This window comes from Entelurus aequoreus, linkage group LG10 (genome assembly GCF_033978785.1).
Source record: "Entelurus aequoreus isolate RoL-2023_Sb linkage group LG10, RoL_Eaeq_v1.1, whole genome shotgun sequence".
Classification (NCBI taxonomy): domain Eukaryota; kingdom Metazoa; phylum Chordata; class Actinopteri; order Syngnathiformes; family Syngnathidae; genus Entelurus; species Entelurus aequoreus.
The window spans coordinates 37,431,445-37,455,604 of record NC_084740.1 but is presented as its reverse complement, the minus strand read 5'-3'; the positions used below and the strand labels follow the sequence as shown (position 1 = coordinate 37,455,604).

At 39.7% G+C, this 24,160-nt stretch overlaps 1 protein-coding gene across 3 annotated transcripts in view; it reads right to left on the bottom strand.

Annotated features, from left to right (window-relative positions):
• Nucleotides 1-24,160, bottom strand: part of LOC133658560 (pleckstrin homology domain-containing family G member 3-like) — a 122,188-nt gene that overhangs the window by 12,908 nt on the left and 85,120 nt on the right. For all 3 annotated transcript variants that reach the window (XR_009827487.1, XM_062060732.1, XM_062060730.1), the window contains exons 7-8: nucleotides 11,777-11,927; nucleotides 314-445 (exon numbers count right to left, since the gene is read on the bottom strand). Coding sequence is in view for 2 of the 3 variants with exons in the window: in XM_062060732.1 (XP_061916716.1) it covers nucleotides 314-445; nucleotides 11,777-11,927 (283 nt within the window). In the remaining variant the exon portion in view is untranslated. The remainder of the gene's footprint in view (nucleotides 1-313; nucleotides 446-11,776; nucleotides 11,928-24,160) is intronic.

Sequence of the window (24,160 nt, the reverse complement as noted above, 5' to 3'; positions counted from 1 at the left end):
AGCAGTGGGCAGCAGCGGTGGCCACGCCCGGGAATCATTTGTGGTGATTTAACCCCCAATTCCAACCCTTGATGCGGAGTGCCAAGCAGGGAGGTAATGGGTGCCATTTTTATAGTCTTTGGTATGACTCGGCCGGGGTTTGAACTACATGTTAGAAAGTGAGAAAAAAAATGAACGATAGGCAAAATAAAATAAAAAATGCAGTTCCACTTTAAGTGCACAACAACAGTAACGGATTTGGGACAGCTCTGCAAAATCTGTGCACTCAAAAGTTTTTGACCTCGGCTAGAACGTTGGCGTGCGGCGGCGGTACCTGCAAACGGATGGCGTGCTCCTGTTTCCTCTTCATGTCATTGATGTACCAGGCCACCGCCGTCATGGTGATGATGGCGTCCTCCACCACCTCGTAGCCCGGATCGCTCTTGTCCAAGTGCTTGGAGAGTTCCTGGGACGAGAGGAAAGGTTTTGGAAAAAAGTATTAGGACTAGGGATGTCCCGATCCGATATTGATATCGGAAATCAGTCCGATATTAGCCAAAAAAGTGAATATCGGATTTTATCGGACTTAATCTAAAAACTCCGATATAAGCGCTCCGATATAAGCTGTCCATTTTCCGCTGCAGCACTTCTATAATAGGTGACTCTGGTTTGATCACACTCCAACACAGTAGGTGGCGGCAATGCCCCTTAATTAGCGTTGGTGCCGGCCGCGGAAGAAGAGCGTCTTTGATCCAGCATGCACAGCCCACGTGATCACAACAACGACAACGCGTGTGCTTGCAGCAAAATGTAGGGATGTCGGCTGTGTGGAAGTATTTTAACCTAAACTCGGACAAAGACGTTGCCGCTAAATGCAACATTTGTCAGGCGCAAGTGTCCCGTGCAGGGACAGAACCGGGAAGGTTCAATACAAGCAACTAAGGCTGAAACGACGCGTCGACGTAGTCGACGTCATCGGTTATGTAAATACGTCGACGCCGTTTTTGTGCGTCGACGCGTCGCATAATTACGTCACACTACCGTCATGGCGGAGCGCAAAGCAGACTGTGCGAGCGAGGGGAAAAACGCACGCCAAAAGTCGTCAAAAGTGTGGGAGTATTTCAATACACAGCCTAATAATGTTGTTGTATGCACACTGTGTCGAGCGGAAATGGCCTATCATAGCAGCACAACGGCTATGAACGAACATTTGAAAAGAAACCCATCAACCATCAACTAGTCAATCGTCCGCGTTAGCATACGTTGTCATCATTACACATAAACATGAATGTGTCATTTGTATCTGCTAGGGGTGTAACGGTATGTGTTTTGTATTGAACCGTTTCGGTACGAGGCTTTCGGTTCGGTACGGGGGTGTACCGAACGAGTTTCTAAGCTAAAGCTAACTTTAGCTGCTAAAGTCTTAACAAGTTGCTTTGCTTCTCTGCCTCTGTCTCAGCACGCAGCATTGTCCCACCCACACAACCATCTGATTGGTACACACGAAGCATTATCAGCCAATCAGCAGTGCGTATTCATAGCGCATGTAGTCAGCGCTTCAGCGTGGAGCAGATAGGTGTTTAGCAGGTGAGCATCAAGCAGCGGACTCTCCCCAAATGATAATAAACACCTCTCAGTCAACTACTAGTAACATCACTATGAGCCCGTTGACCTACTAGAAACTTAAACTGTAGCTCAGCTCACTCGCAGTCCTGGCTTGAGGTGAAGGCTAATTACCTCTCAGTTCCAGCCACATCGACCCCTTCTGAGCGCCTATTTTCAGCTGCTGGGAATATTGTAAACAAGAAAAGAAGCAAAGCAAGTAGACATGCTAACCTTTCTTCATTACAACTGTTAGTCACTCACTGGAATGAGTAGAATTGGTTATTGTGTACTGTGTTGGACTGGATGTTTATTTTGCACATTTTAAAAGCAATACTTAATGTTTACAGTGCTCCAGAATATTTAGATTGGCACTTTTTTGTATTGGATGTTTATCTTTATGTTTGCACATTTTAGCAAATAAGCAATACTTTCACTTTTGTTGAAATGTTTACACTGTTGTTACAGAATATTTCGTTTTGCACTTTTTTGTATTGGATGTTTATCTTTATTTTTGCACATTTTAAAGCAAAATAAGCAATACTTTTACTTTTGAAATGCTTGTACTATTTCAGAATATTAAGATTTGCACTGGATGTTTACTTTTATATTTGCACATTAAAAAGCAAATAAGCTACTTTTAATTTTGTTAAATGTTAAAAGTTTTAAATGTTTACATTGTTACAGAATATTTTGTCATGTTGTTGTCAATGTTGACTGAGTGGCCATACTTTTTTTTTTGTAAATAAAAGCCATGCCTTTTGAAAAAACTGGCCTACTTTTATTTTTTCATCTTCATTTTATACAAAATAAAATAAAAAATAATCGGTAAAAGGAAAAATAATCTATAGATGAATCGAAAAAATAATCTATAGATTAACCGATTAATCGAAAAAATAATCTATAGATTAATCGATAGAAAAATAATCGTTAGCTGCAGCCTTACAAGCAACCTCATCGCACATTTGAAAAAACACCACAAAAAAGAACATGAGGATTTTTGCGAGAGCGGCAAGGCGAAGCAACAAACCTCTGGCTCGCTTCAGCAACCCACGCTGGCCGAAAGCTTTGCAAGACGTGACAAACTACCACGGGACAGCAAAAACGCAATGGCCATAACAGAAAAGATAGCCCAGTTTACTGTGCTTGATGACCAGCCCCTGTCGGTGGTGAGTAATGTCGGCTTTAAACGCTTAATGGAGCACCTCGAACCTCGCTACATTATTCCTAGCCGCCACTACATTGTGGACAAAACTATACCCCAGATCAGTGTTGTTTTCGTCAACGATGACGATGACGAAATCATTTCATTGACGCCACTTTTTTTCATGACGATAACCAGACGGTGACGAGATAAACATGTCTCTCTGATGACGAAAACATGACGAGACGTGTGTGAGTTTTCGTTGACGAGACGAGAACGGACGAAAATGTTAGTGGGTAATCTGTCAGACGTTTAAAATGCATGACATTTCTGTTTGTGTGTGTCAATTAAAACCACGCCCACCAACTGGCGTGCAGCGCACAACGTGCTCAACACGTCAGACTGTTGTTACTCATCAGGCAATGGAGCGTGATGGCGGCGGCAGTTTCAACACAGGGGCTCGGTGGTCGCAAACGTAGAGACGACATATGGGTGTATTTTAAATATAACCCAGCAGATAATAAAACAGAGTGTATTGTGAAGGAAGACGGTGACAAATGTGGCCGCAAAATATGCGGAAAAAATACGACCACCTTAAGGCTCGCCACAAGGATATTTTTTCGAAGGTAAGTTACAAATGCTGTTAACATAATCGATAAATGTCATAGTAAGCTAATACATTAGTACATTTTCCACATACTCCTGGCGCAAATGGGCTGCTAACTTCAGGCTAAAGTTAGCTTTTGTTACGCTAACGTCAATTCATTATGTGTGTGTTACTTTAGCAGTATGTTTAGCCATGTTTACATTCAGTGACGGTGTGGTTATCTCTTTGTGAGTATGTTCTGTCAGCACGTAACTTGATACGTTAAACAGGTCGAGTTACTGTTATACGTAGAGTCTGCTAGCTTTAGCCTAAAAGCCACAAGTGACGTTGCGCAGCCCCATTAAGGAATCAGGAATGAATTGATTATTTTATTACATGGTTTGCACAAATGAAAGAGAGTGGGCTTGTATGATATCTGTTGTAATTGCACTGGCAGACAGGGCCAAGTTGAGCATATGTGTTCCTCATCCATCACTCATATTTTGGGCATGTTTATGTTCATTGTACTTGAACAAATTCTGAGAAATAAAGCCACAATTGCTGAAGTAGAATGTTTTTGTTTTTTGGCTTTTTTAGAGTAATGAACTTTGATTGCACTGTTACCACTTTATCTGTGTGTAATACACAATCCTTGGATCAGAAATTTGCTGTTGGGTGGAAACCTTATATGTCTAAAACCATTCCTTTATTGTTATTATTTGTGAAAATAGCAGATCTGCAAGCTTACAATGGGTTGAACTTATAGATCTGCTGCTATTTTCACAACTTATGTGTGACACTGCCCAACAGCAATCTCCAATACTTATTGACCTCAATTAATTTGTTAAAAGACTATACTGATATACTTATTAGGGATGTCCGATAATATCGGCCTGCCGATATTATCGGCCGATAAATGCGTTAAAATGTAATATCGGTAATTATCGGTATCGTTTTTTTTATTATCTGTATCGTTTTTATTTATTTTTTAAAATTTTTTTTATTAAATCAACATAAAAAACACAAGATACACTTAAAATTAGTGCACCAACCCAAAAAACCTCCCTCCTCCCATTTCTTTCTGTTATCAATATTCTGGTTCCTACATTATATATCAATATATATCAATACAGTCTGCAAGGGATACAGTCTGTAAGCACACATGATTGTGCGTGCTGCTGGTCCACTAATAGTACTAACCTTTAACAGTTAATTTTACTCATTTTCATTAATTACTAGTTTCTATGTAACTGTTTTTATATTGTTTTACTTTCTTTTTTATTCAAGAAAATGTTTTTAATTTAGTTATCTTATTTTATTATTATTTTTAAAAAGTACCTTATCTTCACCATACATGGTTGTCCAAATTAGGCATAATAATGTGTTAATTCCACGACTGCATATATCGGTTGATATCGGTATCGGTTGATATCGGTATCGGTAATTAAAGAGTTGGACAATATCGGAATATCGGATATCGGCAAAAAGCCATTATCGGACATCCCTAATACTTATATTATACTTTTTATTCTTTTTTTTTGGACTAAAACTAGACAAAAACCTTTTTGACTTTTCATCGACTAAAACTAGACTAAAACCCTTTTGAGTTTTCGTTGACTAAAACTGGACTAAAACTATCACATATAAAAGTGACTAAAATGTGACTAAAACTAATAAGCATTTTAGTCCAAAAGACTAAGACTAAGACTAAATGTAAGATGGTTGTCAAAAACAACACTGCCCCAGATGCACAAAGAGGGTAAAAAGTGTATTGCCGCACAGCATGCCGAAATGCTTATCTTCTTAAAAAAAAATCTCCACATTATGCTCGGACTGCAGAAAGTGGAGAAGGAGAGAAGGAGGAGGAGGAGTAGTAAGGGTAATCAGCACTGACTGATTATTATTTGTTTTATGCTCTTGTTATGAGAGTGATATGTTTATTGTGTTTACACTATTCTTCAGTGAAGACTAAGAGTAATTACTACATTGTTTTGGGCACAGTCAGTCAGTGAAACTGGAGCTGTGAACTCTTAACTTAGAGCAGTTGGACAGTGGACAATATTGTGTTGTTTTTGTCCCTGCCCACAGTTGTTTCCAACATATGCTGACAGTAAAAAAATAACTGAAGTGAACTTGAATTGTTTGCACTTTAAAACGTTTTTTTTTTTTTTTTTAAATTGGATTTATTTAGGTTATTTTTCAGGGTCTTCTAATTCATTTTTAATTTATTCTATTCAATTGTATAATTATGTTGGTATCAGTGGTTATTTTGCACTTTAAATATAACATTTTGTTTTTATTGGATTTGTTGAGGTAATACTCTTATGTTGAAGGTTAAAATTTATGTAACCAATTGGTTAATAATAAATGGGTCAGTTTTTCCTATACCTACTCTTGCTGACTATTATTTTCTGTTTTAACACTACAACATCAGTAACTGTAACATCACTTTATCAAGCCTTTTCTAACATTCCACACAACAAAATAAGGAATAAATATATGTATGTGCCTATATCGTATTGTATTGATATCGGTATCGGCCAATACTCAAGGCTACAATATCGGTAACCCTGTTCTAAATGTATCTAATGGATTTTGCAATAGCAAACAAACAGGGCCAAGCAAGAGATACATAGTACATTAAACGTAAAACCTGCCGTTTTACACCTGCTTCGAATACATCGTTATTTGGCACCCTCGCTGCCCCAAAATGTTACTGTTAAAAACGAGAAAAGTTCATGCAGAGTGCAAACATCTGTAATTGTCTTTACATTTACGTTATCATGCCATGATTTTACCAGTCCGGCCCACTTGGGATTAGATTTTCCTCCATGTGGCCCTTCAGCTCAAATGAGTTTGACACCCCTGGTCTAGAATGCTCTGCAAAGGCTTTTAGCCGCAGTTTAGATACAAGGACTGTGAATCTTTGGGCATCATACAATTCGATTCGATTCTTGGGGGTAACGATTCGATTCAGAATCGATTCTCGATTCAAAATCAATACTTTTTTAATAACACTAGATGCCAGTTCTATGATTAACTACATTCCTCCATTAAATAGATAAACAGCTGTGAGAAAGTTCCATATTACTTAAAATAAAAGTTGTTTTGTTTAGTAAAATTCGACCCAAACATTTAATAAAGTCAAATACAAATAAGGCAACAAGAGAAGCATCCAACACTTCTCTTTTCTAAAGTAAACCTTTGCAGCAGATATGATCATCTACATCAGGGGTGTCAAATGTAAAGCCCAAGGGCCGGATCAGGCCCGCGAACAGGATTTATCCGGCCCGCGTGATGAGTTTGCTAAGTATAAAAATGTACCTGAAACTTTTGAATGAAAGAAACTGCTGTTCTTAATGTGTATACTGGATGTTGCAATAGCAATTCTTTGTATCTTTGTAGATGCTACATATGTAAAAAAAAAATAAGCCACATGATGTTAGTGCATCAGTCGAAGAAAATGATCAAAGTACATAAATAACAGCCTGTAATTTGATTTTGATACAACGTTTTTATCTTGATAGATTGAAAATCAACACCAATGATGACTGATGAACATTATCACATCATTTATTCAGAAAATATAAATAACGACAAATAAATTATTAACCGCAATATGTACGTGTAATAAAAAAACCCAACAACATTATGATTTGTACATTTGTGCTTGTTCTTTTTTAAACAAAGAAAACAATCGGAAGTCGTCTTTATTTTTAAGTTATCGTGCCGTGATTTTACCAGTCCGGCCCACTTGGGAGTAGATTTTTCTCCATGTGGCCCCCGATCTAAAATGAGTTTGACGCCCCTGATCTACATCAACAATATGATTTGTCTGAGTGGCTGGACAGGACAGATTTAAAAATAAATAAATAAATAAAAAACAGATTTTTTACTTTTTGCCCCGAAATGTTACTGTTAAAAACAAGAAAAGTGAATGCAGAGTGCAATGCCTCCGTTTGTATGGTTTATTGAGTTCATTGTGTTTTTGAAACTGCATACATTTTTCCTCAGAATTAAAATTCAAGTGTTTTGTCAAAAGGATTATTTGTAATTTGTACATTTTCAGAATGTTTTTGGCCAACGTAAAACAAAGAAAATCTGAAATGGTCTTCATATTTATGTTATCATACCATGATTTTACCAGTCCGGCCCATTTGGGATTACATTTTCCTCCATGTGGCCCCTGAGCTCAAATGAGTTTGACACCCCTAGACTAGAATGCTCTGCAAAGGCTTTTAAAGATGCGAGGAGACAGAGGGAAACAATCAGAGGATTATGGGAAAGTCCAGCACTGTTTGACACATGCCTGAGTAGCGTTTAACAACAACAACACAGTGTCGCACAACAAAGATGTTCTCTCTTTCATCGGTCCTTTGGCAACCTTGGACGAGAACCAGGAACAAATGTGTGTTTGTGTTTGTGTGTGTGTGTGTGTGTGTAGCTTGAGTCAGCCCGGAGATCAGCTTGACAAACATGTGTTTGTTTTTACACACAGCAGCACACTGTCATGCTGTTCTTCCTGTTTCCCATCCTGGATCATCATTTGGGATGTTGTCACTTACTACAAATACAATATTGGTTGCAGGTCAACGAGGCGTCATCCTACAATCTGATTTTTTTTTCATAAAAGCTAAAAGAAAAGAAATGTTACACATATAAAGCGCATCCCAATGAAAGTTTCCACTTCCGATATGATAACGATAGCTTTCAGTATTAGCCGATACAGATATTGACCCGATGTCAGCAGGAATCGCACATACTTTTTTTTCCTTGGTTTAAATGTAACTTAGATATTTGGTTTCACTATGTAAAGCGCTTTGAGTCAATAGAGAAAAAGTGCTATATAAATATAATTCACTTCACTTCACTTTAATTATTTTGTTGTGTGGAGTGTTAGAGAAGGTTTGATCAAGTAAAATGAGTCAAACAGAGAACAACGGTAGGTATGAAAAACACTAACCTATTCATTATTAACCATCTGGAATGGACCTATGCTGTCTTTAAGTTGAAGTTGTTTTTGTGGCGACATCTCGTGCCCACCATAGTACATGATGTGTTAAGTTGAATGATGCGGACACATTTGTTACTGGATACATTCTAATGCAACTTTTAATGTGTAAGTAATATGCAACTGTAATTATTTGATACTTGTTTATATTGACAAATGTTTTACACTGCAATATTGTTCAATGGTTATTACATAGGTCTAGATTGGGTGCTATTGTGTGCTTAGTTGGTGTGTAGCTGCTCGTTCCTAGTAGCCTTTAGCCTAGCATGTTTACCTTTTGTGAATGATTTGACCAAAATATAAGAAAAGAGCAACCTTGTGTGCTTACTGGAGGACATTTAGATGCTAACTGGCAGCTTAGCACGAGTAAACACGCTGCAGGACTGCTTGTATCGGACACTTTACATGCAAATATTAGATTTTTCGCTGATATCAGACCGATATCAATATCAAATTGGTACACCCCAAATACATTTATTCAATGACAAACTTTGTGTTATTATAATTGTTAGTATCAACTATCAACATTTCAGATTGTTTACACTACATTGTGACATTTTATCAATTTTGCTGGTTTGTTTGTTTATTTTATTTCGGCCCATTAAAAAAAACAAGCCGTGGTTAGCAAGTGGTCCCCGGGCCGCACTTTAGATACATGGGCTGTGAATCTTTGGGCATCATACAATTCGATTCGATTCTTGGGGTAACGATTCGATTCAGAATCGATTTTCGATTCAAAATCAATACTTTTTTTAATAACACTGGATGCCAGTTCTATGATTAACTACATTCCTCCACAAAATAGATAGACAGCTGTGATGAATTTCTATATTACTTCAAAGAAAACTGTTTTTGTTTAAAAACAATTCTACACAAACATTTAATAAAGTCAAATACAAATAAGGCAACAGGAGAAGTATCACTTCTCTTTTCTAAAGTAAATCTATACAGCAGATATGATCTTCTACATAAATAACATGATTGGCCTGAGTGGCTGGACAGGACAGATTTAAAAATTAATTAATTAATTAAAAACAATTTTTTTACTTATTTGAATCGATTAAAAATCGTTACAAATAACAATTGTGATTCATTCGAAAATAGAGTTCCCAAACGACGGAAGAGTTTCTCCAGGCTTTGTCTTCTTAGCGCTATTGCTAGGCATGGGTACCTTTCACATTTGAATTGATACAGCACCTGAGAGTCGATACCGCTACTCAACGGTGCCGATTTTCGGTACTTTTGTGGTAATAATTGTCAATTGTTTTATAACAACATTTTTGTAATTTAACATTGTGACGGATTATGACAACTGTGCTTGCCAGTTGTTACATCGTGTTTTCTTACACTTCTGAGTCCCATTTGCAAGTTTTACATAGAAGACTTTGCGTGCAGTTGCAATTCATAGGCGTTAGATGGCAGTAGTGTATAGACTACTTTGTGTTGTGCAGTCAGGAAGTCGTCTTTGCCATGTGCCAAGCTAGTCTTTTGTTGCGCTCTACAAAGTGTTTGTACTGGAAGTATTGTGCTACTTACACACCAGCTGTTTGATTGATATTGGTTGTAGTTTTCATGACCAAATTTGAAGGTGTGGAAAATCGCCATGTAAAATTGCTAATGTTAATGCATGTATATGGCGCAGCCAATGTAAAGTAACATCGAGCTGGCGCATTTTGAAAAAGACGAGCCTTGATTTATGTTTGAGCGTTTTCTATCAGGCATACTTGCTTTGTTGGCGTTGAACATTTCAACATGACCTGGCGCAGCAAGTCCCAAACTGTGGGCTCCATTTAGTCGTAGAATCACTTGGTTAAAGTACAGTCTTTTATTTTGGCACATTGTGTTACTACTGCTCAAACCGTGTATAGTGTCCCAGTGGCCAAAAGTATTAAATATACTTGTTAAATAAAACATCTGCCTTGTTTTTAATGAATACTTAGGCCTACTACGCTACTGTATTTTTATGTTGGTCATTATGGTGGTACTTGGAGAGACAAGTTTTTTCTGAGGTGATACTTGGTGAAATTTAGTTTGAGAACCACTGACCTAGAGGCAGTTTGGCTGAGTCTACCCTGACTGCTGCTTGAGTGCTTGTTTCCTGCCCATTGTTTGAGCCGGTGATCAGTCTGCAATGGGACGTGAAGTTACGGGCTACAAAGATATCGAAATTAGATTTTATGCGGTAGCACCGACGGAATTTGGTGGGTATCAAATTCGGTACCCATCCCTGGCTATGGGTAGTCATGCCTCCCGCCAGTTCTTCTGCACACTTCCACACCTCTGCTCCCTCCTCGTGCTTGTGGAGGTGCCCTGCATGTCTGGATCTCCAACGATTGCAAAAACCACTTTGTGTTGTGGTGGTTCAAATGTATTTGTGGCAGGCCGCCAGAAACACGGAAGTACACTACCGTTCAAAAGTTTGGGGTCACATTGAAATGTCCTTATTTTTGAAGGAAAAGCACTGTACTTTTCAATGAAGATAACTTTAAACTAGTCTTAACTTTAAAGAAATACACTCTATACATTGCTAATGTGGTAAATGACTATTGTAGTTGCAAATGTCTGGTTTTTGGTGCAATATCTACATAGGTGTATAGAGGCCCATTTCCAGCAACTATCACTCCAGTGTTCTAATGGTACAATGTGTTTGCTCATTGGCTCAGAAGGCTAATTGATGATTAGAAAACCCTTGTGCAATCATGTTCACACATCTGAAAACAGTTTAGCTCGTTACAGAAGCTACAAAACTGACCTTCCTTTGAGCAGATTGAGTTTCTGGAGCATCACATTTGTGGGGTCAATTAAACGCTCAAAATGGCCAGAAAAAGAGAACTTTCATCTGAAACTCGACAGTCTATTCTTGTTCTTAGAAATTAAGGCTATTCCACAAAATTGTTTGGGTGACCCCAAACTTTTGAACGGTAGTGTAGATGTGCAGAATATAAAGATATATATACTGTATATAATATAAAAAAATATATACGCCACACACACATACCCCATCCAACGCCCTTGACGCGAATTCCTTAGGGGTAAAGGACGGCTGGGCAGCGCCTAAAGAGCTGCAGCCTGCCACCATAGCCCCAAATCCCTCCCCTCTGTTGCAGGTCTTGAGATGTATGTTGTAATATGTATATGTGCTTTGCTATGGAGGTTTTTTTTCCCACTCCAGACTGGGTAGCTTTAGGAGCCCAGTCTAGATTGTATTTTTTTACTCATCCTCCGATCTTTTACGGGGCGCCTTGTGGCGACCCATCAGCGTTCCTGTTCTGTAACCCTGTACACTGTTTGTTTGTCTAATCTTGAACGGGTTTGTGCTGAAAACAATGTTTCGTTGTACTCGTGCAATGACAATAAAGCCCTACCTACCTAGAAGTATACATGGCAAGTGTGTTGTATAAGTAGCACTACCTTATTTGACTAGCTATACTGTGTGTAGTACACCAGGTGTCACCTGTAGCAGGAGGTGGTACTTGAGGATGCGCTGCACAGGTTTGAGGAGGTACGTCTCCAGAGGTAAGGAGTGGTTGAGAGTTGTCTGTCTCTCCTGGAAGAAGCGGACCAGGCTTTGGTTCTTCATGCAGTCCCTCAGAACTGCCACAGAACTGAAAGAGACAGACAACATGAATCAGGTCGTCTTTCATAAGGACAGGCGTGATCGTTCATCACAGCATGAACGTCAGGGAACTCAAGAAAAAGAGGTTGCACATCCATCAGGACGGAGGAGATGACAGAAGGGGAGGTTCACGAGGAAGACTCTGCAGCTGTTTGGAACATTGACAGACGTTTGCAGGAGAAAGAGGGGGTGGTCTGGAGGAAGACTGAGAGCCTTGTGTCCCCCGCAGACAACAATAAGAGAAGAAATAAGACGGTGAGCAGACGATGGAAGAAGACCACAGAGGGGAAAGTGATGAAGGACGAAAGATGAGACAAGAGAGGGAAAAAAGAGGACAATGAAGGTGGAGACATGACGAGATTACTCCATGGTTTCACCGTTCAACCGTGTCCATTAGGAGGCCAAAGGTTGTGGAGTTAAGACGTTTGTAGGACAGGGGGACAGCAGGTCAAGGTAAAAATGGAGATGTTTTTAACACAACTAGACATGAAGTACACACAAATCACATCAATGACGTGAGCGCTTCATTGATATACAGTAGCACCCCTTTATGCTGTTTTATTCTAATAACACAGTTAGTTACACTTTAACTTTAACTTTGCAACATGAGACGCCAGCTGACTTCTGTCATGCTTTTATTGTTGTAATTTCCTGCGTCCGTCTGTGTTTCCTGTTTGCGCTTTGTCTTAGCTGTGTTTAGTGGCTGCATGGGAGCAATTAGGCGGGTGGACACAATCAGCATCGTCCGTTCCACAACAGATGATCCCTAATGGTGTTTATTATGTGATCTGCTCGTTTGTTAGCTAATTAACTCAAAAAGCTAAAGGAAGTGATTTTGATGAAACTTTCAAGAACTGTCAGAGTTGGGATAAGAAATAAGTGATCAGATATTGTTAGGAGGCTCGACTTATCTGTATGTATGAATTGGGGACCCTTATGCAGAATTATTTTTTGAGCCCCCCGGACAAAATTTATTCACACGTTTTTCATGTGAAAATTTTTTTTAACTTTTTTTTGTCCAAATGAATTTGATGCATGGTACATTTTTTGAGTGCCAAACAACAAATTTGATGTGTGTGAAATAATGTGGCGGGCCTCAAAAATGATGTGGCAAAACACATTATGATATAGAGGACCATAAAATTATGTGGCGGCCACATTACAAGATGTGGAGGGCCACATTACAAGATGTGGAGGGCCACGTTAGAAGGATGTAGCGGACCACATAAAACGATGTGGCAAGCCACATTAGAAGGATGTGGTGGGCCATGTTAGAAGTATGTGGTGGGCCACATTAGAAAGACGTGGTGGGCCACGTTAGAAGAATGTGGCGGACCACATAAAACAATGTGCCAGGCCACATTAGAAGGATGTGGCGGACCACATAAAACGATGTGCCAGGCCACATTAGAAGGATGTGGCAGACCACGTAAAACGATGTGGGACGCCACATTAGAAGGATGTGGTGGGCCACGTTAGAAGGATGTGGTGGGCCACGTTAGAAGGATGTGGTGGGCCACGTTAGAAGGATGTGGCAGACCACGTAAAACGATGTGGGACGCCACATTAGAAGGATGTGGTGGGCCACGTTAGAAGGATGTGGTGGGCCACGTTAGAAAGATGTGGTGGGCCACGTTAGAAGGATGTGGCGGACCACATAAAACGATGTGCCAGGCCACATTAGAAGGATGTGGTGGGCCACATTAGAAGGATGTGGCGGACCACATAAAATGATGTGGCAAAACACATTATGATATAGCGGGCCATAAAATTATGTGGCGGCCACATTACAAGATGTGGCGGGCCACATTACAAGATGTGGCGGGCCACATAAAATGATGTGGCGGGCCACATACAATGATGTGACGGACCACATAAAATGATGTGACGGACCACAAAAAATTATGTGGTTGACCACATAAAATGAGGTGGAGAGCCACATTATTATGATATGGCGGGCCACATAAAATGATGTGACGGACCACATAAAATGATGTGGTTGACCACATAAAATGATGTGGCGAGCCACATTATTATGATATGGCGGGCCACATAAAATGATGTGGCGAGCCACATTATTTTGATATGGCGGGCCACATAAAATGATGTGACGGATCACATAAAATGATGTGACGGACCACATAAAATGATGTGGTTCACCACATAAAATGATGTGGCGAGCCACGTTATTATGATATGGCGGGCCACATAAAATGATGTGACGGACCACATAAAATGATGTGGTTGACCACATAAAATGATGTGGCGAGCCATGTTGTTATGATATGGCGGGCCACATAAAATGACGTGACGGACCACATAAAATGATGTGACGGACCACATACAATGATGTGGTTGACCACATAAAATGATGTGGCGAGCCACATTATTATGATATGGCGGACCACATAAAACGATGTGGCAGGCCACATTAGAAGGATGTGGTGGGCCACATTAAAAGGATGTGGCGGACCACATAAAATGATGTGAGGGACCACATAAAATGATGTGGCGGACCACATAAATTGACGTGGCGGGCCACATAAAATGATGTGGTGGGCCACATTAAAAGGATGTGGCGGGGCACTTAAAAAGATGTGACGGGGCACATTAATATGATGTGGCTGGGCTACAATAAACTATGTAGCTAGCCACAAAAATCATGTGGCAGGCCACATTAAAACAATGTGGCGGGGCCCAATAAAATGATATGACGGACTACATAAAATGATGATCTTGAGGGCGACATAAATGACATGGATGGCCACATGAATGACGTGGTGGACAACATAAAACGACGTGGTGGGCCACATGAAATGACATAGAGGACCACCAAAAAGATGTGGCGGGGTACATAAAAATGATGACGTGGAGGGCCACATAAATGACATGGCAGGCTACATAAATTATGTCAGAATTGGGATAAGAAATAAGTGATGACATTTTGGGGGTGATCTAAATAATTTATATTTCCTACTACGTTATGTTATATTTACGTTACGAGGCTAAACTTATCTGTATGTATAAATCGGGGCTCTACACAATTTATTTTGAGCCCCCAATACAAAATGTATTCACACTTTATTCATGTTAAATTGTTTGTATATAAATATTTTTTTAATCAAACTTTAATTAATTTTGATGCATGGGAATATTTTTTGTGCAAAAACAAAACAAATGTAATGTACTCAAAACATAAAGAAGCATATATTCCTGGCACAGCTCACAGATCCCAGTACAGTGGAACCTCGATTTACAAACTTAATTGGTTGTTGACCAGGGTTCATAAATCGAGTTTGCACTGTACGTCAGTTTACCTGCCCAGCACTAATACTGTGCGCCATAGAGAAAAATGCAAATATCGGGGGGAAATATGCAATTATATTCTTAGCAAGGGGCTAGGACTACGTTTGCAGTAACATTTCATATGAAGCGCCGTTATTCATTAACTGATATTTTACATGCGCTTATTCAAGCAAAACGGGGTGCCCCACAGATCGTGAGGTCCTACGCACAGCGCAAGATCTGCATATCGGGAGGGGCAGCCCTGATGTATGTCCAATAATGTCCAAAAAACCAAAGTGAAGCGCAATCATGGCGTATTGTTACGCCCCTGTGACGTTATTACCAGCAGTCTTGGGAATATACTGATTAACATTCATCCATGGTGTACTGTTTTCTTCCTTGTTGAGGGTCACGGAGAGCTGGAGCCTATCCCAGTTGAGGGCGTACTACAGCCTGGACATGTCGCCAGTCTCCGTTGGCGACGTTTGCTGCAGGGAAGCCGAAGCGTGAACTCAGGGAGGCGGGCACAGAGCCGAGTTCTGCTCATTTGTTTGCGTCTTCTTAGCCGCCGCAAACCAAATGGGATTCAGGACGTGACATCACCTCAATCTCCGACTTTGATCCGATCAAACTCGGCCTTGGAGACCCCTCCCATCTACACCCCCCCCTCCGAGTCGTAACGGGTGTTTTCATGTCTCGAAAGAAAAACTTTTTCCACGCTGCTGTTAGCAATTTCAGATGACAATCAAACTCACGTCTTGGACCGCTTTGCTAAACCTCAGCTCCGGAAGGTTCACTTCCAAACGTGACCTTCAGGATCGACTGTGCTGTCATTCCAAGTAAAAAGAAAAACAACAAAAAACAAGGAAGAAGCTTGGATTTGCAACAATTTGACTTCAGTCCTTGACCTTGTGGACGCGGAGAAAGCAGGCAAAAGCGTGGAATGTGCAGACTTTAAACTGCTTACGAGACTTTAAATGGTGAACATCGGTCATGTCCACCATGATTTTCTCATTGTTTCTCATTTGTAAGCACTTTGCAAATGTGAGACAATCACTTGGTCTTCATTTTATCTCGAGCAAAGAGAGCATTGGCTTGGATTTAATTCTACCGCGTCAACTGTCCAGACTTGCCGAATTGGAGTTCTGCAAGGTTCAATTTTGGGCTCTTTACTTTTTATAGTTTATATATGAATTAGGGATCACAATTTATTCACACTTTTTTATCTATGTCAAATTATTTTTATACTTTTTAAAATTAAACTTGAATGTAATTTGATGCATGGGAAAAACATTTTTGTGGAAAATAATGAATTTCATATAAATAAAACATGAAGATGCATATATTCCAAGCAGTTCATATATTAGTTTATATATTAATTTGGCGCCACAATGTATTCACACTTTATTTGTGAGATTTTTTTTTATACTTCTTTAATCAAACTTGAATTTAATTTGATGCATGTTAACTTTCTTTTGTACAAAGTAATTAATTTAGTACCATTATTTTTTGTTTATGTAAAATTATTTCTAGTCTTTTTTTATTCAAACTTGAATTTCATTTGATGCATTGGAAACATTTTAGTGCAAAATAATGAATTTATTACAGTTTATAGATTAATTAGGGATCACAGTTTATTCACACTTTATTGTTTATGTGAAATTATTTTTTATCTTTTTTTATTCAAACTTTGATGCATGGGAATCATTTTTTTGTGGAAAATAATGAATTTCATATAAATAAAACATGAAGGTGCATATATTCCATGAAGTTCATATATTAGTTTATGTATAAATAGGGACCAACATATAGTCACACTTTTTTATTTGTGAGGAATTATTTTTTATATCTCTTTAATCAAACATGAATTTAATTTGATGCAAGTTAACTTTCTTTAGTACAATCCACAGTTTATGGATTAATAAGGGACCACAGTTTATTCACACTTATTTGTTTATGTGAAATTAGTTTTAATCTTTTTTTATTCAAACTTGAGTTTAATTAGATGCATTGGAAACATTTTTTAGTGCAAAATAATGAATATAATCAAAGCGTAAAGATGTGTATATTCCTGGCACAGTTTGCAGATTAATAAGGGACCACAATTTATTCACACTTTTTTCTTTATGTGAAATTATTTTTAACCTTTTTTTATACAAACTTGAATTTAATTTGAGCTGTTTGGCCACAATACCAGCAATATGTTTGGAGGAGAAAAAGTGAGGCCTTCAATCCCAGGAACACCACCCGTACTGTCAAGCATGGTGGTGGTAGTATTATGCTCTGGGCCTGTTTTGCTGCCAATGGAACTGGTGCTTTACAGAGAGTAAATGGGACAATGAAAAAGGAGGATTACCTCCAAATTCTTCAGGACAACCTAAAATCATCAGCCCGGAGGTTGGGTCTTGGGCGCAGTTGGGTTTTCCAACAGGACAATGACCACAAACACACATCAAAAGTGGTAAAGGAATGGCTAAATCAGGCTAGAATGAAGGTTTTAGAATGGCCTTCCCAAAGTCCTGACTTAAACGTGTAGACAATGCTGAAGAAACAAGTCCATGTCAGAAAACCAACACTGAACTGCACCAATTTTGTCAAGAGGAGTGGTCAAAAATTCAACCAGAAGCTTGAGGATGGCTACCAAAAGCGCCTTATTGCAGTGAAACTTGCCAAGGGACATGTAACCAAATATTAACATTGCTGTATGTATACTTTTGACCCAGCAGATTTGGTCACATTTTCAGTAGACCCATAATAAATTCATAAAAGAACCAAACTTCATGAATGTTTTTTGTGACCAACAAGTATGTGCTCCAATCACTCAATCACAAAAAAACACGAGTTGTAGAAATGATTGGAAACTCAAGACAGCCATGACATTATGTTCTTTACAAGTGTATGTAAACTTAAACTATATACACAGCCCAGCCCCCGGCCAAATTTTTTTTAACCCAATGCTGCCCCCGAGTCAAAAAGTTTGGGGACCCCTGTGTTACTGCATACGTCAGCAGACAAATTAGGAGCCTTTGTTTGTTTACTTACTACTAAAAGACAAGTTGTCTAGTATGTTCACTATCTTATTTAATGACAAAATTGTTTGATTGCAATAAGAAATGCACGTATCAAAATATTTTCAGTTTGAATTAAGACAATAATGACATTTTGTTTGTTGCCCCCTTTATTTTGAAAAGTATCGAAATGCATTTAGGTATCGGGACAACCCTTTCCCAAATACACAAAAGGAGGTACCAATAGGTAAGAAAAGTAGATTTTTGCATAACTGGTCACCTTACAGCTTTTTTTGAGGCGGACAAAATCAAGCATTCATTTAAAACCAACAGAGTTCTTGCCTTTTCTGTGGACCAAAAGCCCTGCAGATTGGAAACATGATCATGTGACTGGACGGATGCAGAAAACGGGGTGTAAATCTTTCCATGTGAGGGAGAGAAAAAAAATGGATGTTGTCGTGATTCACGAGCGCCCACAAACACACGACATGACAAAAAAGAACCACGTCCATTATTTTGCTCTCGGCAGTTCCAGCGACAAAGAGGCCGCGTGAATGATGGAGCGTGACACCCTCTCGTCGCGCTGATTTATGGCCGCCGTTCACGGTGGGGAAAAAAGTCAGTGTTAGGAACCGGCACGGCGGTTCTTTTTGGACGCTGCACGGCCGCACGGATCCAGTTGAGGAGGAAGGGATGCGGCACCGAAAAACACTGGAGACACATTTTTGGTTTTGGACGACTGAGAGCATTTGACCTACTTTTAATACTTTTTTGTTTTTTTCAAGTCTTTTTTAAAGGCTGCGAGAAGCAGTGAACTCAGTGAGGTGATGTGTTCTGTATGACGTAGTCATAGTGGAGAAAGTTACACTCCACAGAGAAAACACTCTTCTATGTGTTTATACGACACACACACACACACACACACACACACACACACACACACACACACACACACACACACACACACACACACACACACACACACACACACACACACACACACACACACACACACACACACACACACACACACACACACTTGTATTTCTTACCTTCTTGAGACCTCCGAAAAATGCCGACCTCTTTAGGACCACCCTTTGTAGATATATAAAGATGTGTATTTACAACATTAATAATATGTACATACTATGTAAATATAAAAAAAACTTGTGAAAAATGAGTTGGAATTTCACAAGAAAAAGGTCACAATTTCACAAGAAAAACGTAGAATTTTGGCAGTGTTATAATAAAAGTCGTGATTTTACTCAACACAAGTCAAAATTTTACAAGAAAAACTGAACATTTGTGCAATATTATGATAAAAATTGGAATTTTACTCAATAAGAGTCGCAATTTTATAAGAAAACTCAAAAAATGTTGGCAATATTATAATAATAATCAGAATTTTACTTGGCAAAATTATGACAAAATTCATAATTCTACTCAAAAAATGTGATAAAAGTCGGAATTTTATATGACAAATGTCACCATTTTGCATTAAAAAGCAATAATTTTACATACAAAAGTAATAATTTTAAAAGAAAATCTTGCAATATTACAGAAACAGAAATAATATGAGAAATTGTTCCCAATTTTGTCAGAAAAAAGTCGAAACATTGTGAGAAAAATATTTATATATATATATATTTTTTTTTTAAATTTTTTGGTAATTGGTTTTTAATCTTAGGTTGATTGGCAACACTAAATTGGCCCTAGTGTGTGAATGTTGTCTGTTTATCTGTGTTGGCCCTGTGATGAGGTGGCAACTTGTCCAGGGTGTACCCCGCCTTCCGCCCGAATGCAGCTGAGATAGGCCCTAGCAACCCCCGCGACCCCAAAAGGGACAAGCGGTAGAAAAAGGATGGATGGATTATTTACTTCAAGTTATTACAGTATGTCTCTACATATTTTTTTTATTTTGGCCAAAGGGGGCGCATTTCAATTTCTTACACACACTTGTTGTTACATATGTTGACCACATGGGAAGCACTTCAAATGTTTACACATACACTTGTTATTACATATGTTGACCAGAGGGGGAGCACTTTTAAAACCGACACACAGTCAATTTGAAAAATCCCTCCTTTTTGGGACCACCCTCATTTTGACAGATTTCACCACCAGGGGTGCAAATGAGACATTCTCTATTAGATGCAATGTTATTGGGACCATGATTTATGTCATCACTTGTTCACACCTCCTCATATGGAAGCTACTTTTCCTTCTTGATGTCTCAAGAAGGGTAGAAATACAAGAACACACTCACACACACACACACACACACACACACACACACACACACACACACACACACACACACACACACACACACACACACACACACACACACACACACACACACACACACACACACACACACACACACACACACACACACACACACACACACACACACACACACACACACGTTGAGATGAAGGAGCAAGTGTGCGCGAGGAATCAAGACTCGACATGAAATAAACTTCTTAATGAGTTAATAAGCGAACAAACTTTCTTTTTTGCGGCCGCGTTCTTTACTGATGTATTTACTGGCCCTGCTGTTCTGGAGGACAAGCTGACAGGAAACAGACCTCGGAGCCAAAAGACTCCCAGAGGGGGGGTGCAGGGAGTCCAAGTCGAGTCAGGTTTAAAGTCCCGGTCTCTCTAAAGTCGTAAGTCTGTCAAACGTGAAGACGTAGAGAGTGAAAACATGCTGACATCATCATCATGTTCAGGCCTACTGAAACCCACTACTACCGACCACGCAGTCTGATAGTTTATATATCAATGATGAAATCTTAACATTATAACACATGCCAATACGGCCGGGTTAACTTATAAAGTGACATTTTAAATTTGCCGCTAAACTTCCGGTTCGAAACGCCTCTGCGGATGACGTATGCGCGTGACGTAGCCCGGCGAACACGGGTATGCCTTCCACATTGAAGCCGATACGAAAATGCTCTGTTTTCATTTCATAATTCCACAGTATTCTGGACATCTGTGTTCGTGAATCTGTTTCAATCATGTTCATTGCATTATGGAGAAGGAAGCCAAGCAAGCAAAGAAGAAAGTTGTCGGTGCGAAATGGACGTATTTTTCGAACGTAGTCAGCCACAACAGTACACAGCCGGCGCTTCTTTGTTTACATTCCCGAAAGATGCAGTCAAGATGGAAGAACTCGGATAACAGAGACTCTAACCAGGAGGACTTTTGATTTGGATACACAGACGCCTGTAGAGAACTGGGACAACACAGACTCTTACCAGGATTACTTTGATTTGGATGACAAAGACGCAGACGTGCTACTGTGAGTATGCAGCTTTGGCTTTTTTTTGCGTATGTACGTAACTTTTTTAAAATATATAAGCTTTATGAACCTTGGGTTAGGTGAACGGTCTTTTGGGCTGAGTGATTGTGTGTGTTGATCATGTGTTTGAATTGTATTGGCGTGTTCTATGGAGCTAGGAGCTAGCAGAGGAGCTAGGAGCTAGCATAACACGTACCGTACCGTACGTGCGCGTCACGTACTAACTTTTTAAAAATATATAAGCTTTATGAACCTTGGGTTAGGTGAACGGTCTTTTGGGCTGAGTGATTGTGTGTGTTGATCAGGTGTTTGAATTGTATTGGCGTGTTCTATGGAGCTAGGAGCTAGCAGAGGAGCTAGGAGCTAGCATAACAAACACGCAGGTGTTATTATGCAGGATTAATTTGTGGCATATTAAATATAAGCCTGGTTGTGTTGTGGCTAATAGAGTATATATATGTCTTGTGTTTATTTACTGTTGTAGTCATTCCCAGCTGAATATCAGGTACCGTGAGTATGCAGCCTTGGCTGCTAAACATTCGATAACTTGACCGTATGTGCGCGTCACGTACGTAACTTTTTAAAAATATATAAGCTTTATGAACCTTGGGTTAGGTAAACGGTCTTTTGGGCTGAGTGATTGTGTGTGTTGATCAGGTGTTTGAATTGTATTGGCGTGTTCTATGGAGCTAGGAGCTAGCAGAGGAGCTAGGAGCTAGCATAACAAACACGCAGGTGTTTTTATGCAGGATTAATTTGTGGCATATTAAATATAAGCCTGGTTGTGTTGTGGCTAATAGAGTATATATATGTCTTGTGTTTATTTACTGTTGTAGTCATTCCCAGCTGAATATCAGGTCACCCTCGGCTCTCACAGCATCTTCCCTATCTGAATAGCTTCAACTCCCCACTAGTCCTTCACTTGCACTTTACTCATCCACAAATCTTTCATCCTCGCTCAAATTAATGGGGAAATTGTCGCTTTCTCGGTCCGAATCTCTCTCACTTCATGCGGCCATCATTGTAAACAATAGGGAACTTTGCGTATATGTTCAACTGACTACGTCACGCTACTTCCGGTAGGTGCAAGCCTTTTTTTTATCAGATACCAAAAGTTGCAATCTTTATCGTCGTTGTTCTATACTAAATCCTTTCAGCAAAAATATGGCAATATCGCGAAATGATCAAGTATGACACATAGAATAGATCTGCTATCCCCGTTTAAATAAAAAAAATTCATTTCAGTAGGCCTTTAAGCTCTTGTGGTGGACTCCATCAAACACCAACACCTGATGTCCTACTTTCTAGAAGATCTTTCTTGTGATGCCCTCTTTTACAGTGGAACCCGTTTATGACTCATGTCCACGTAAACGCTTGTCCACAGTTTGACGTCTGGTCCAGGGGTGTCAAACTCCTTTTTGTTGAGGAACTATGACTGCACTCAGAGTGAAGAAATATGAATAGAAACACACGACAGCCTTGTTACACCATGTGCAAAGGCAACTCTTTGACTTGCTTTGAAACCGTAAGTCAAAATGACAAGCAGATCTTTACGGGTCTATTTTGGATAACCAAATAAAATGCTTGGAACATCAGATAATATTAATGTTATGCATGAGAACATTTTTTTCCTGTCATAATTGAAAGAGCATTTACACAGAACATGCTTTTTGATTTCCAGCAGGCCACATAAATGATTAGGGTTGGGTATCGAGTATCGATTGGAACCGGGACTAACTTTCCGTTTCTCCCGGAATCGTTCAAAAGTTTAAATTTCGATTCCTAGTTTCGATACCCAGTCCGCCGACCGGAAAAAAAGAATAAGTCCGCCGACCGGAAGAAGAAGCCGCTGAACACCAACGAAGAAGCGCCCACCGCCGGAAGTGTTAGCATAGACGAGCCTATGTAGCCCGGAATTGTTCAAAAGTTTAAATTTCGATTCCTGGTTTCGATACCCAGTCCGCCGACCGGAAAAAAAGAATAAGTCCGCCGACCGGAAGAAGAAGCCGCTGAACACCAACGAAGAAGCGCCGACCGCCGGAAGTCTTAGCATAGACGAGCCTGTGTAGCCGAGCGAGTCAGTCAAGCATGGATAGCGGGCGTCGGCGGTCGAAAGTGTGGCTTTATTTTACTAAAAAAAATGAAATATCGGCGAAATGTAACACGTGCGACAGGACTGTTACGTGCTTAGGAGGGTGCACATCGAACATGATGAAGCACCTCCGAGTTCATGGAGTACAAATAAATGCGTGTCCCGTCTTCGACGCGCTGCGCCAACCGTCCGCCTCTGCCTCTTCCTCCGACGCCCAGCCTGGCACCTCGGTGACTGCACTGCAGTCCGAATCCGGTAAGTAAAACAATATATATGCAATAAATAATGTGTTTTGCGCCAACGTTGAGGCAGCTAACAAATTAGCCCGCATATTTTTTCATAGACAATTTACAACCTGCTAGCCAGGCTCCGTGATGTGCTCAGTGTACTCCGTTCACCGTAGCGGCAATGGGGAAGATGTCGGTGAAGAGTGCCACAGAAAGGTCACTGCACACATAGTCAAAAGACTGCATCCCTTTTCAGAGGTGGAATCTCCAACATTTAGGTTAGTTAAGCAATAACGTTAG